The sequence below is a fragment of the Henckelia pumila genome, chromosome 4 (assembly GCF_033568475.1).
Source record: "Henckelia pumila isolate YLH828 chromosome 4, ASM3356847v2, whole genome shotgun sequence".
Lineage (NCBI taxonomy): Eukaryota > Viridiplantae > Streptophyta > Magnoliopsida > Lamiales > Gesneriaceae > Henckelia > Henckelia pumila.
This window is the reverse complement of record NC_133123.1, coordinates 153,396,380-153,411,870: the sequence shown is the minus strand read 5'-3', so window position 1 is coordinate 153,411,870 and position 15,491 is coordinate 153,396,380. Positions and strand designations below refer to the sequence as shown.

General features: G+C 32.4%; 1 protein-coding gene across 1 annotated transcript; it reads right to left on the bottom strand.

The window, feature by feature from the left end:
- Positions 1 to 9,979: 9,979 nt before the first annotated feature.
- LOC140864801 (putative late blight resistance protein homolog R1B-16) lies at positions 9,980 to 15,218 on the bottom strand. The gene is made up of 2 exons (XM_073269176.1): positions 12,480 to 15,218; positions 9,980 to 10,383 (listed from the first exon to the last, which is right to left on the bottom strand). Exons 1-2 carry the CDS (start codon positions 15,060 to 15,062, stop codon positions 10,354 to 10,356), a joined length of 2,613 nt encoding a protein of 870 aa, XP_073125277.1. The 5' UTR covers positions 15,063 to 15,218; the 3' UTR covers positions 9,980 to 10,353.
- Between the last annotated feature and the right edge of the window lie 273 nt (positions 15,219 to 15,491).

The following is a 15,491-nucleotide window of genomic DNA, read 5'->3' as shown; positions in this document are numbered from 1 at the left end:
TATGTTATTCACCAAATACAGATGGAATTTGGGAGTCGAGGAAAATGTAGCTATTCAGCTATTTTTCGCAAAAATGCCAAGTCCCTGGAGAGAAATATTGATTAAAGAATACGTTCCAGGTAATCTTGATACACTGGCAAGACGCGCCTCCTTTTTAAAAGGAAAATTAGCATAATGGTGCCACATGGCAGCATTACAGAAAAACTACAAGAAAATAAGGGGTATAGATAAACGTACACCTTTATGTTGTAAAGAAAATGATCTTCCAACGATCATTGGAAACAGATCACAAGGATTTAAAAGGAAGAAATTCAGAAATAATCCCTATAATAAAAGAATGAAAAGTTCTTGGAAACCAAGAACATTTTGGTCCAAACAAAAGGTCAGATCCTATAGATCAGGTATAAGAAGTGGACCTACAAGAACATCCCCAACAACAGGCTCATCACAAAGTAGGGGAAGAACACAATCTAGAAGAACTTTTAGAAGAACTCATACAAGAGCAAGAGAAAGTTTCAAAGATTGCAACTGCTGGACATGTGGAGCTAGAGGACATATATCTACAAAATGTCCAGAAAACGAGAAAAAAGAGTTAAACTCTTTGAAGCAACGCCAAATATGGATGATGCGGTCTTGTTTCAAGATCTAGTCCAAGTATATCAATTTGAGGATATACCCTCAGATGAAAGCATATACAAAGAAGAGATATTGTTTAGTCGAGAAGCTTCTGAGGATGAATCAGAATCAGAATCAGAGTAAAGAGGAAGTGTTTCGCCATGAAACACATGAAAGTTTGGCTGGGTTCTTTAGTCAAACCACGATATCTCATAATATGGTCCAAATGATTATAAGAGAAAATCCAACATTACAGAAGTACCAAGGATTTTCGGCAGGACAATTTGAAAGAGTCTTAGGAAACCTAGGGCTAAGACAAAGAAGACATAATTTGATTTATAAGGTATCCAGAAGGGAAATGGCGATCCCTATGAAATTAACCAGTAATCAAATGGAAATGCAGTTAATTCCCTTTGAAGAAATTCGAGAGGAATTACAGAAAATAAAAGCAGAAGTATCAAATACAATGTCTTGGATTCATATTGGAGCAATCCAGATTATGATCAAAGCTATTTTTAAAAAAGGAATAGATTCACCCATAGATATCATAGTATGCGATAAAAGAATGAAAAATATACAAGATGCGGTTCTAGGAACTATCTCGGGAAATTTGTGTGCAGGAAAAATTGTAGAAGTTATTTATTCAAAAATAGCCTACAATTTAGCTGACATAGACTTTAGTCGAGCCTTGACATTGCATCAAAACTTCAAGGAAAAAAGTCTAATGAAGGAAGGTAATAGGACATATTATATTACGTGTCAGATTTCATATGCTCTTTCTAATACTCATCATTCTGAATTATTCATTAGAAACGAGTTTATTGAAATTCCAAAAATCTTTGGGAAAGTTGCGCAAGCAATATACCCGGAAAGAATCGATTTTCCTTTAATTCAAGAAACAGACATTCAAATACAAGATAAACCAGTTCTATACAGAGATCTTAAAATAGAACCCCAAAGGTTATCTTTCCAAGGTAACCGAATGACAATTCGAAGATGGGAAAAATCTCCTATTCGGGAAATTCCACCAGAAGAAAAGAAGTTTTCAATAATAGAAAAACTTAGATCTCCAGAAGGATGGAAAGAAGTCAAAATAGTATTCGAAATTACAAGTCACAGAAACCAATTCCTTGTAACTCGATTTACTATTTAGAGCAGCAGGTAACAGGAACTTACCAAGGATTAATAAATATTGGAGAATTGGAAGTTCAAATATGTGGAATTCCAGGAAAAGAAGTGGATCAGCTCATTCTTGGCCTTGAATTTCTGGAGGACCATAAATCATGGAAACACCTTGAAAAATGAATAGAGTTTATGGCAAAAGAAAAGACTTTGAGGATTCAATAAGAATTCTACAAGATGGAAAACCAAGATAATTGGATAAGGGATAATCCCTTAATCAGATTCGAAAACTCTTTTTACAAACAGAGAAAGAAACAACTGTTGAAATTAGTAAGTCATGAACATGATTTACTAGGTCGCATTGAAAAAGTGGAAAAGAGTAACCATACTCTACCTTCTGAGGCCTTAGGCAAACTCAAAGAAAACATTCTTAATCGGATTATTGAGTTACAACACAGTTTGTTAAAAATGGCAGGTCCATTTAGTAATCCCTTTAAAAAATGACAACAAGTCCTTTCTCCATATACATTCTGATAGGGATGTTGTATGAACAATATAAGGCTGAATACTTTGCAGCATATATTGACTCAGGAGAAGGAATTTGTACAGCAAAAAGAGGAGTCTTCCCTGAAGAATGTGAAGAAGAATTGCCAAAAATTGTTGGACGAGATTTCTCTCGAAAAATTTTAATTCTTTGCAAATGAATAAAACAAGCAGAGATCCTTATGGGAGGAGCGGGTCAAACACCTTGGTACAAGGTAAAGACACCACCAATATACTTCCATGATACATGAGCTGATATCCTATTAGGAAATAACTTCTTACAAATGTTTAAGAAGTACACACAAGACAATGAGTCAAGAAGGCTTATGTTCACTACAATTTGTGATCATAAATTTATCGTTCAAAGACTCAAGGTTGCTTTCTATCGACAATTGCCGATAATATTTCGCAGCCAGCGTGGTGATAAATGACAACTTTTCCACCCAAAAATGAAAGATCCAAGAAGGTTTGGAGAAACCATGTTGAAAATAACAACAGAACAAGAACTCCAAACAAAGGATATGGAGCTTCTCAAGGTAACTCTAAATCACAGAGATATAGAGTTAGAAGATAAGGTATCCCTTGAAGATATCAAAAAGAGACTCAAAGAAAGTTACAACGAGCATCCTTTGGCATGGTGGGATAGAAATCAACTCAAAGACAGTCTTACTCTAAAGGAAGGCAAATAGTATGAATTCGTCAGATATAAGCCTATCCCAATGAACATAACATATCAAAGGGATATGAGAATGATTATCAAGGAACATTTGGACCTTGGTCTAATCAAAGAGGGAGTTTCACCATATAGTAGCCCAGGTTTTCTAGTTAGAAATCATGGTGAAATAAAAAGAGGAAAACCCAGGTTAGTTTTTAACTACCAAGGTATTAATAAAATCCTGGAGTTTGATGGGTACTTCATACCCAGTAGAGAACATCTAATTAGCTGTGTACGAAATGCTAGAGTGTTCTCGAAATTTGATTGTAAGTCTGGATTTTACCAGATTCGAATGGAAGAAGGCAGTAAGAAATTCACAGCCTTCTCTACTTCACAAGTACACTATATTTGGGAAGTTATGCCTATGGGATTGGCCAATGCACCCCAAATATTTCAAAGAAAAATGGATAATCTTTTTAAAGGTTATTTCAACTTTATGTTTTTTTATATTGATGATATTCTTATAGCATAAAAAAACATAGACGAACATGTTAAACACTTAGAAATTTTCTCTAAAATTTGAAAACAAGAAGGACTGGTTTTATCTGAAAAGAAAGCAGTCATAGCAACTAGGAAAATTGAATTTCTTGGTATTGAGATTGATGAAGCTGGAATAATTATACAACCCCATATTGTGGAAAAGGTAAAGAATTTTTCAGATAAACCCAAAGATGTAAAACAACTTCAGAGTTTTCTAGGAGTAGTTAATTTTGTAGGGATGTTCATAAACAACCTAGTAATGTACAGAAAAGTGTTCAGACCTTTGTTAAAAAAGGATGACAGGTTTATATGGACCGATGACCATACTAAAGGGGTAAACCAATTAAAAGATATATGTAAAAATCTCCCAAAAATGGCTATACTCGTAGATGAAGATGATCTGGTATTATTCACGAATGCCAGTGACGAATGGTGGGCTGCAGTCCTTACCAAGATCACCCCGGATGGAGAAATACCATGCAGATATTGTAGCGGTCTTTTTTCAGAATCTGAGGCCATCAGATGACATATCAACGAGAAGGAATTTTATGCAGTTAAAAGGGCTTTTGAAAAATGGTCATTATTTTTACTTGCTAAACAATTCACGCTAAAGGTTGATAACACCCAGGTAAAAGTTTTCTTAAGAAATAAGATTCAATCCAAACCTGAGAAATCTAGGTTATTAAGATGGCAAGCTTTATGTCAAAATTATATTTCTGATATTGTTATTATTAAATCTCATGAAAATATTCTTGCAGATTTCTTAACAAGAGATGGAAGTCAGTGACGTGGATTCCATCATGAAAATGCAGAGGCATCTCAGGGAACACCTGGGGTTGCTTCAAACCGAGTTCAACCAGCTTGTCATAAGTGATGATATGGCGGGAAGGTTACAACAAGCTGATCGGATAAAACTATCCAATCAAATCACAGGATGTATGCAAGCTCAAACTCAACTATGGGCTGCTATTTAAGGGCCAATTATGCGTGCCATAGAGAAACCATTGGTTTCTCAAAAACAAGAAATGTTAAAACCATTGGTTTTACAAGAACAAAAAATACAGTCACCGGTTGTAAATAAAGAAACAAGCGCTAATCTATCATCAGCTTTTGATGATCTAGACAAAACAACAATCGATGAGGATAAATCATCAAGTCAACCCTCCGCCTCTGGTGTAAAAGAGGAAGAGATCAATCTTATACCCAACACTGACAAGGGCAAATCTAAGATTGATACTAACTCAGCTTCCATTTCTCCATTTCAGGTTTATCAACAAAGATGGGAGAAATTAAGTACAAGAAGTGAAATTAACCCAATCACTTGCAGGGTTGATGTTGCAGGAATATATCCAAGGATTTGGCTAAAAAATAATATCAATCCTAAGGATGTAAAGCTATGGTATGAATTTGGGGCTTTACCCTCAGTTTATACAACTTCACCAGGCTTCTAGAAAATATCACACCTACCAAAATGGATTCAGGAAACAGTACAAGAAACATGGGCAAATAATGATCATTTGTCCAGAGAAGATGTGCTCGAGTTATACTTTTTTAGTGCAGCTCCAGAACCAACAGGGAAAGGATCACATGAGCCCTTTCATTTTATCAAGCTAAGGAGACCTGACATAAATAATCAAAGATTTATCAAGGATCCTATATCTGAAGAAATACCCTTGGCGTCCACTTTTGGAGAAAATGAAATCTCAACCAGAAGAGCATGGAGTATTTGGGTTTGTCTCACCGAGATGGACAAGGTCAAGTTTCCGTTCAAATTTTATCAGAATTTTGTGAATGGATCATTCCTGTTAAACACCATGACAGGAAAAACTACGGCTTTTGCAGAAGAACTCTTCGAAAAGAAGAGGAACTTTTTGTGGAATAAAAGCTGCCGGGGAGTAAAGAAACTCGCCGAAAATTCTGTAACATGGCTCACATTGGAAGATGATCAGAGAATATCTGCTCAGAATGTCCAAACCAGAAGGAGCCCGAATTCGGAAAAACCTTCAAACCCCGAACGGATCGAAAAGATTTTTCCGAGAAAAGCAAGGGTGGACAGGGACCACCAAAACCACGTTTTCCCAGGGGCCCACTGCAAAAGCAAAAAATTCCCCGACAGCAATAAAGAAGGCATGTGAGGAGAATAAATCCAAAAGAAAAAGTCAAGCATGAGACTCCTCCACTGGTAAAAGATGTCATCGGGCATGTGACTCGCCCACTAGCAAAAGATGCCATCAATAATGGCATAAATAATTCAAGACAGCTGTAAGATTCCGTGAAGTTTTTCGGTGAAATGCGTGGAGCTTCAGCTATAAATACAGGCATTTGAGGAAGCTGAAGACATTCATTCCCTTCAGTTTTCTTACAAATAAAAATTATTGTAATATTTCTCTTTCGAAGTTTGTGTCAAATTTCTGTTTTATGTATTTCAAGAGCAAGGCTACTATGAGTAGCTAAACGCGTTATCTCCTCCTCTTCAAAGGAGGTTGATTTATGTAATAATATGTTGTCTGAATAAATTTCCTAAGACTCTTGTTCATCTATGCTTATATTTTATAATTAAATTTATATATCATACGCCTTAAGGTAGAAAACGAATTAAGGCTGTGCTGGGTGTCGTTGAAGGAGCTTGTGCAGAAACCATCTGTTGCGACTGCGTGGTTGAGTGTGAGGAGCTTCGTAAAACTCGGCAGGTATGACCCGACGACACTGTAATCAAAGAGGTATTTAATTTTAATTAATCTTACGAAAGTATGATGGGCTTATGCATAATTTTAATAAAATTGGGAAATAAAGGGCAGAATAGGTATTATCTAGTTTCAATGACGTATTCGAGACACTTTTTAATTGATAAGAGATATTTTCAGGGTACGAAAAACAAAAGGGATATAATTGGCTCGTTAGCGAAACTAGAGAGATATATTTAGTAATTATCCCATATATTATGGTTTATTTGATTTGATTGATTATATTTTACATAAAAATGTTAAATGACTATTTTGTCCTTTTAACAATAAATAAAATAAAATTTATATTATTTATAAGGGGTAATATAGTAATTTGAATTCAATGATTTGATTGATATGAGATAAATAATTAATGATTTAATTGATGTAAAATAAATAGTTAATATATGGATAAATAATATGATGAGAAGAACGTGAGATAAGATGAGATAAATTATATATATATTAGTAATATGGTGAACAGAACAGTGCGTTAAGAAATTGTGTGTGCGAAATCTAATAAAGTGTGATCTAAATAAGACAAATTATTATTAATTTCGTAAATCCTAAAATAAAAAATACTAAAAATATATTTTTATAAAAATGATCGCCGTTTTCTTTCTATTGGGTTATTTATCATCAGTTTTTTTTTCAATCGATTTATCATCAGTTTTGAATATATAATAATTTGGATCCATTGGCCCTATTTATTTTTTGTTGAATGACTTTTGTACATCTTATCTTAACGATTTTGTTTAGGACTCACATCTTGTCTTTTTCTATTCTATTTTAAAGAAATACATATATTTTGAACTGTATGTACATTTTTCTGGGAAAAAATTCCCGAAATCTCGACTTTACTTGAATCTCATCTCATTTCCATTCGAAAAAATTCTCACGCGACATTTTCATGACCCGAATTTTCGTAATTTTTTTCATTCCAATTGATATCGAAAGAAAGATAGAGAATAAAACATTATCAAGACGAAATTTTCAACTCATCTCGAAATAATATAATAATATATTTTATTAATAATTTTATTAATAGATTGAACTAAATATTATTGTGTTTCAACCCATATAGACTTAACTCTCATAATTGTTTATTGTTTAAACGATCGAATAGTATAATAATAAAATGACATTTTATTTTTGTGTAGTATTTAAAATATTAAATTAATAATTAAATTAATTCACATTTATAATTATCTAATTAAATGATGACTTGCTAGATGTCTAGAGGAACAAAATTAATTTTGATTAATGACATTCCTTCTATTTTGGTTTCATTTTTTTATTTTTTGAGATCTTGTTATGTCTCCACTACTCGGTTTTTTCTCCTTATATTATTTTTTTTTGTAATTTTTTCTTCGCTTTGGAACATTTTAATGGGAGAAACTTTAATATGATACTCAAGGGGTGCTTTTGATATTTGTGATGTACTAAGTAGTTGTTTGAAATACTTCATAGATTTTTTTTAAAAAAAAAAATTTGGATTACCTTCTCCCTATCCGACGGAATACCAAACATTTGGGTCCCGATAATTTTTGGGTGTGGGATCTGGAGAAAAAAAATCTCATTTTTTTATCAGAACGGAAATTGAGTAAGGGATTACTGGACGGGTCTCGACTCAATCCCAACCCTACATCTTTCTATATAAAAGCAATGAATAGTGAAACCTTATATATTAGATGTAATAATTATCTTTGTTGGATAGAATAATCGAAACATAGAACTTGATCTGTTGTGCAATTTAAAATATTTGAGTTGCAATTTACCAAAAATTATAATTTTTAGACAAACTTTCAATCTTACAATTGAAATCAAATACAAAGTTAAAAGTTTGATTTTCATTGATTGTGAGGAGTACAATTATTAGAATGAAAGTTTTTTGATATAATAATTGTTTTTTGATAAAACGACAAACACCCGTTGACAGATGTTTTTGCATATCATTTTTAGAAAAAAAAAAAAAAAAACTGTTAAAATACACGTGTGGTGTATGTAGGAGCACACTAGCTTCCATTATCCAAGTGTTGTTAAAGATATTAGTTGAAATAGTTTCATTGATTACTATGATGCATGCTTTCGCGAACCTCTCGTGTGCTAACTGTGTCAGATCATCTGACATGATAAAAAGAAAAGTTCAGCCAAGACATCAAATATAAATACACGTGTGGTGTATGTAGGAGCACACTAGCTTTCATTATCCAAGTGTTGTTAAAAGTTTCGCGAACCTCTCGTATATAATCAATTTAATTTATTTATATTTTAATTATTTATTCAAAAACTATCTTGCACACTAATTTTTAATATTAATTATATAAAAATAACACGTTGTGTATCATACCGATGAAATACTAATTCCTTTTTAATAAAAGTGAAATATATAATAATATTACACAATAAATTTGATTTCAAAATATTAGAATCCGTACAAGAATTGACACAAGTACAACGCACGGGTATTGTTGTCAAAATTTATAATACTATGTCATCATTATTATCTTTTGATTTGTTGAGTTATGTTTCGAATTCTAATTAATTACCAGTATATAAGTTTCTCATGTACAACACATGAACATTATTTATAGTAAATATAAATGATAGAATATACAATTGGATGATTATATCTCATTAATTACCTTACTCACCAAATATCTCACCTAGATTTCCAAAAATAAGTCTATGGAATCTATATATCCAACACCAATTATTTAAGTAACATAATCGAATTGAAGTTAAAAGCTCAAATACCATCGTGCTTCTTGCAACACCAATTTAAACTTTGGACTCACATTTGGATATATGGGTTTATTTTGTCTGACTATTAATTGTGTTTGTAAATTTGATAGCTTTCTTTTATTGCTCTTTAGCTAATCTGTAAATTCTTGCATTGCATTTGAAAATATAAACCTTATATATTTGTTTCTTTTTATTATAATTCAATCTAATTTAGTATGCTCATGTTTCGATATAAATCTCAATTTTTCATGACCCAGTATGTGTATTTATATATAAATTATAATACCTCTGGAAAATTTTGAAGATATTATAGTTTGGATGACCAAATTATTGGGCATCATTTTGAATGACTGAAGACATTTTTGACACAAGAAAAATATTAGGAACTAAATTGAGACACAAGACAAACAACAGAGAACCAAATCCAAGATGATAAGAAAATTATTAAATAAAAGCAATCCAAATAAGAATCAGGAACTATCAAAAGTGTTGTACTAAGTACATATATAAAAGAGAAGGTTAAATTAAAGACATGCAATAGGCTTATTCGACAAACAAGAATCGATACCAAGTATAAGAAACAGAGAAGTGAAAAGAAACAAAAACATTACCAAGACCCTCCAAGCTAGGAGCTCCATTCACGTTCATTCCAAGGCCTACTTTTATGGAATTGCTTGACATATATTTTGTGTAGCCAAAATGCAAGGAACCATAACTTCATTTTCATGTGGCAAAAAAAAAAAAGAAAAAAAAGGGGAAATTGCATATATTACCCTTGTGAAATACTGGGTTTGCTGATAACCCCGTATGAAAGTTTTTTAAGCTAATAACCACATGTGATTTTAGATATGTAGCAAACAAACATTTACAATTAAAAAATGACGAAAATACCCCTACTTAAAAAATGATTAAGTTAATTTTTTTATAAATTTACATTTAATTGAATAAAATAAAAAAATTTATTTAAATAACTATGAAACTTATATATAATAATTTTATATTAATATTTTCATTTTTTTAAGCAGGGGTAATTTCGTCATTTTTTCGTTATTTTTAGCTGAAAAGGGTGTGCATGATACATATCTAGAATCACAAGGAATTATTAGCTTAAAAACTTTCATAGGGGGTTATCAGGAAACCCGGGATTTCACAAGGGTAGTATATGCATTTTCCCAAAAAAAAAAGGATCAATTTGCATGAAAACAACAATGTATAGCAACCCATTGTCTTCAGTTTGGGTAGCTGCTGATCCAAATATTATGTAGAGTGTCTTCTACATGAAAACCAACTTAACAACTCTCAAAGAAATGACATTTTAATAGAGAAAATGGATTGTTTCCAACACAGAGACATCAAATAAACATTGGAGCTTGCATACCACGAGTTGTCATTTCAATTGCTCTATCAAAGTCAAACCATTGCATCATCCACTATGTTCACCTGCAATAGTGGTTGTAGAAATGATTAAATTTAAACTTAATAAAGATTAATTAAAGAAAATTTTGGAGGTATATATATGACGCATATAAATGAGTGAAAACATACAATTGGAAAAATTGGAAGCGTTATCACAACAAGACAAACACATCAATGCAACCTATCCGTTCAAGATTAAGGAAACATAAAAATACTAATGAGGATGATGATTAAATTAAGATGAAAAGCCTCAATATAATTTAATTCAGTCCACATGTTTATTTTTTGAGTCGAATAGTGGCAAATTTAAATAGGCTAAACAATTTAAATTATGTGATGAATGAAAACTAATATACATAAAATTAAATATAATATTATATTAATGTTATTTAGTCATTCTAATATGAATATATATCAAGCAAATTAATTATGTATTCACAATATAATTTTCTTGATGTTTAAATGCATAAAATAGACAAATATTCATATAAATTATTTGAACAATATATCAGTTATAATATGACATGAATTAAATTTTAAAAATTATACTATATATATATTATGAAAATAATATATATAATTAAAAGTAAATATTAAAATTAGATCAGATAAGCATAATACTAGGGGTCTGACTTTTTGGATCAATGATTTTTTTTCAAAGTAAAATTATCCCTACTAAGCATAAATTCTTAGTTACGTCCTTGTTTTCTACCCTTCAATACGGAGAAAGAAATCAAAAATAAAAAGGAAGGAACCTGAGAGTGAAGAAGAGGGAAAAAAAACCATTTTAGTTTTGTAGAGAATTCCCCTATTATAGAGGGTTAGCTCTCCAACCCTCCTCTAAAAGCACTCTCCAAAATGGAGAGTGCTACAGTGATCCTCCCCATTTATATGAAGATTTATATGGACGATGACATTAATTACGAAAATGTCATCCTCCATATATATATATATAAGTTCTTGCATGTAATTTGTTTATTATTTTTTTGCATTTTATTTTTTAAAATTTTTGTAATTATTTTAGTGTTTCATTTATTTAATTATGATAAAATTAATTTGAATTTTTTTTATATTTTTTCATAAATTAATTTTTATTTTAATATTTATAAAAAACACTAATGAAAATAATGAACAAAGTAATGATAAAAAAAACACAACATATTTTAGTACAAATATTTTATTAAAAACACAATTTATTACAAACATTTATTGTCGACTTATATTAAAGATATATTATATAATTATTAAATTATATATGTGTGTGTTGTAAAATAAAAAAAATATTAAAAAGGAGTATTTGGTAATATATAGAGGATATGGGTTGGAGAAGGTTTTGGAAAATAGAAACACAAATCTCTATTTTAGAGGATAGAGGATGAAAAATAGAGGATATGGGTTGAAGATGGCCTAACTAGTCAGATTTAGGTATTTGTTCGTTAACTTTTAAATGCTAGCTCTTTTGATCATATTTTAATTTAAGTATCCAGTTTTAATAGGAAAACGCTTACTAGGCTATAAAACTCGATCATATAATAAAAATTTGGGAAATTTGTCCTATATTATTTTGCGTTCATCATCCCTAGCCTTTTTCTTAGTTTGCCTTTTTTAAAATGAAAATTTTATGATTTCGTTTTATTTAATGGAATTCTATATAACATTTCACAGAGATTATTTCTCATCAAATTTAAATTCTTAAAATTTGTTGTCATTTTATTGGATTTTACGGTTTAATCAAAATTTATAGTTAAAATTAGACAATAAAATAAAAAAAAAACCAAAATAGTCAACAGATCAAAGTTAAAGGTCCGATTCCCACATTTGATTAGTTCCGGAACTAAAAGAAAAACGTGTGGACCAATTTACTTTTTTTTTTTTTCGGAACAAGAAGAAACAAAGAAATGATTTAGGGGTGTCCAAGTTGGTGGAGTAAGTAAACTCTTGACCATAGTTGAGAAGTTGGATTCCAAAAAAAACGACCTTGGTGTTTCGACAATGAGGAGGCAACCAAAAAAAAAAAAAAAATTAGTCTCTCATGATTAATGAGATATTAACTACCAAGGAAAGAATGAGATGCTATTAATTAATGAATTGAATCCATATATTCGTTTTCAAAAACTAACCTGAAGGTCTGAATTTCCGAGGTTTTGTTGGTCCTCTTTTATCTTCCTTGCAGAAGAATTGGCTGATTCACTACAGACTACTAATGAAATTAATCCAAGTGTAGGTATTTCTCCGATACCATCTGGGATTTCCTTCAAGTCTCTAAGACGCACAAGTTTCAGTTTCTCAAGGCTTGGGAAGTGAGAGCTGTCGGCTATCCACTCCTCAACATCTGAATGCTCAATTCGCAAGGACTTCAACTCAAGGAATTGTCCTTCCACAGGTTTCCATTCACGCCCTTTGACTGCATGATACAACAAATTCAGAACTTCAAGATGGGGAAGTGATCCAACCACCGTCAAATCTTCCCAACACACTTCGCAACTCATCAAAGTCAACTTCTTGAGCAAAGATGGAAAGCAGACATTTTGCAGCACATTCTTCTCACTACTCTTCAAGAAAAGTGATTCAAGATTGCGTAATCGGGCAAGATTGTAAACTTCATAGTGATCCCATCCAAACCCACCAGGGAATTCCATGTAAGAAATTCCCAGTTTTTTTAAGTTTGGGAGTCTATGAACGACCTCATCCGTAAACCTGAAATTCCTTATGTTACGCAGTGTTTGCAGGTTTTTCAGAACAATAATGTCTCCCCTCCCATTTTTTATGTTGGTGCTCGGTGGATCAGGCAAATGAAAGTCTCCTATTTCCATTTTTAGCATTTCCCATATTTCAGCCGGTAGATCTGTTGGCTCCCAACCAGAAATGTCAATAGCCTGCAGATTCCATAGCATGGATGCAGATCCTAAGGTATTCAACAGATTCTTAAACATTTTACGCGTTAGAAAAATGTATCTAACGTTAAGTAATGGCACAATTTCTTCATCAGAGCAAAAATAACCCATTTTCACTACTTTTCGCAGTATATTCAGCTTTACAATCGCTAATAGTAATTTATTTTCCTCGGTGCTTAGCTGAGTAATGATCCGATGCTTATTATCGATGATTCTGCTACACTTCTTGAGGCTATGCTCAGTATTGACACCGAGAAATTTCTCCTTTAGAGCTTCTCTGAGGGATAGGTCTCGTAAGAGATCATGGATGATGCAGCTTTTCATTTTGTTTCTAGAACCGTAATCATGAATCATGATGAGATTTCTATCTATCAGATCTTTTAAATTATCCACTGCAATTTCCTCCAAACTTCTTGATCTTATCGGTTTAAGAATCCCCTCCCCTACCCATAATTTGACGAGCTTTGAAATTCTCATCTTACTGTCTTCCAGAAATGTCGCCATATAAAGAAAACATGGTTCCAGATGAACAGGTAAGTGCTTGTAACTTAAATATAATATCTCAAAACAGAGCCCATCACCTCCCATATTCAATGCTTCATATGTATCATTTGCGACATACTCCCAATATTCAACCGTTCGACTAGACTTTGCGAGAAGTCCACTGATATCAACAATGGCTAGAGGAAGTGCTCCACAATTTCTCACAATAATCTTTCCTACTTTCTCAAACTCAGGAGGGCAACTTTCTGGTCCAAACACCTTATCACAAAACAAAGCCCAACTTTGGTCCTCGTCTAGAAGACGTAGTTGATGAGGCACGCACGAGCGAAAATCATCGGCCACATTTGTTAGTCTCGTAGTGACCATGACTCGACTGCCATTGTTATTAGCCGGAAAAAACCTCTTTATCTCATCCCAACACTCGGTACTCCATACGTCATCCATCACAATCAAATATTTTCTACCACACAAACTTTTATACAAATGTTCTCCTATTTCTTCATCGGTCAGCTGGTTAATGTCTTTACTACATTCAGCAGGAACTCTAATATCCTTCAAGAGGGCTAAAAGGATATCACGCACACTATATTGTTGAGAGATTGTAGCCCAAGCACGTATGTGAAAGGTCTGCTCGATAAATGGATCATGGTAAACATTTGTAGCAAGTGTAGTCTTACCAATGCCACCCATCCCGACAATTGAGATGATCCGGAGATTGGATTGGTGTCCGGCGAGTTTCTCCTTTATTTGTGTCAAATCTTCATCAAATCCCACCATAGTATTCTTGCTATTGGAAGCACCTCGTATGAAAGAACCAGCAGTCGCAGCTTTGCTTGGTTGCTCCATGATCTTTATCCCTTCTGTTTCCTTGATCTTCATCACATCTTTCTTCATAGAACTGATTTCTTCTATTACTTTCTGCAAATCTTGACTGAACAGAATGAAGCTCCTTAATTCATTAGAGAGGGTTCCTTTTTTCCCAAGAAGTTTGACAAAGTCCAAGCAACGAAATATCCCGACCCATCTCCTTTTGGCTTTAGAATTTTGAAGAATTTGAACCGCCACAAAACTTTCAATCACATCTTTTGCTGCATTCGCTGAGCTTACAATTTTTTCCTCCAATCCCTGAATCTCGTCCCTCCTCATCAGCGAAAAATCTTCAAGAAACTTTTGCAAGAAAGTGATATTTTCAAGGAGAGAATCGATCTGGGCTTTGTCAAGAACAGCCATTTGGCGCGGTATCAAGTGTTGCAACAAATGATCGAGAATATGTCCGAGAGAGAGAAGAGATGCATAAGCTGCCATTGTTGATTTCTGATTTCTCAGTGACCAAAAACTCAATCAATCTGTGATTATTTTCTCTGTATCAGCGTCGGTTCTACTTGGCTATCCACTTTGGGTGATCATTGTTAGCCCAGAATCTTTTCGCAAAGCATAAAACTATATTTTCAAAAAAGTTTATTCCCAGAATAATAATAAGATAATTGAGAATATTGTTCTAAATTGATATTATTAAGTTTACTTTTATATTTTTTATGATGTTTTAATTAAATAATGCAAGCAAAATTAAACTAATTTTCAAAATAAAATAAATAAAATAAAAGGCTTATCGGATTGAGAGGCGAGCAATTTTTTAAGATTATATTTGTAATATATTATAAATTATTACAATATGATAAAATTTATGTATATTGTATTAATCATTGAGATTTATATTTTCTTTCGCAAAATTTA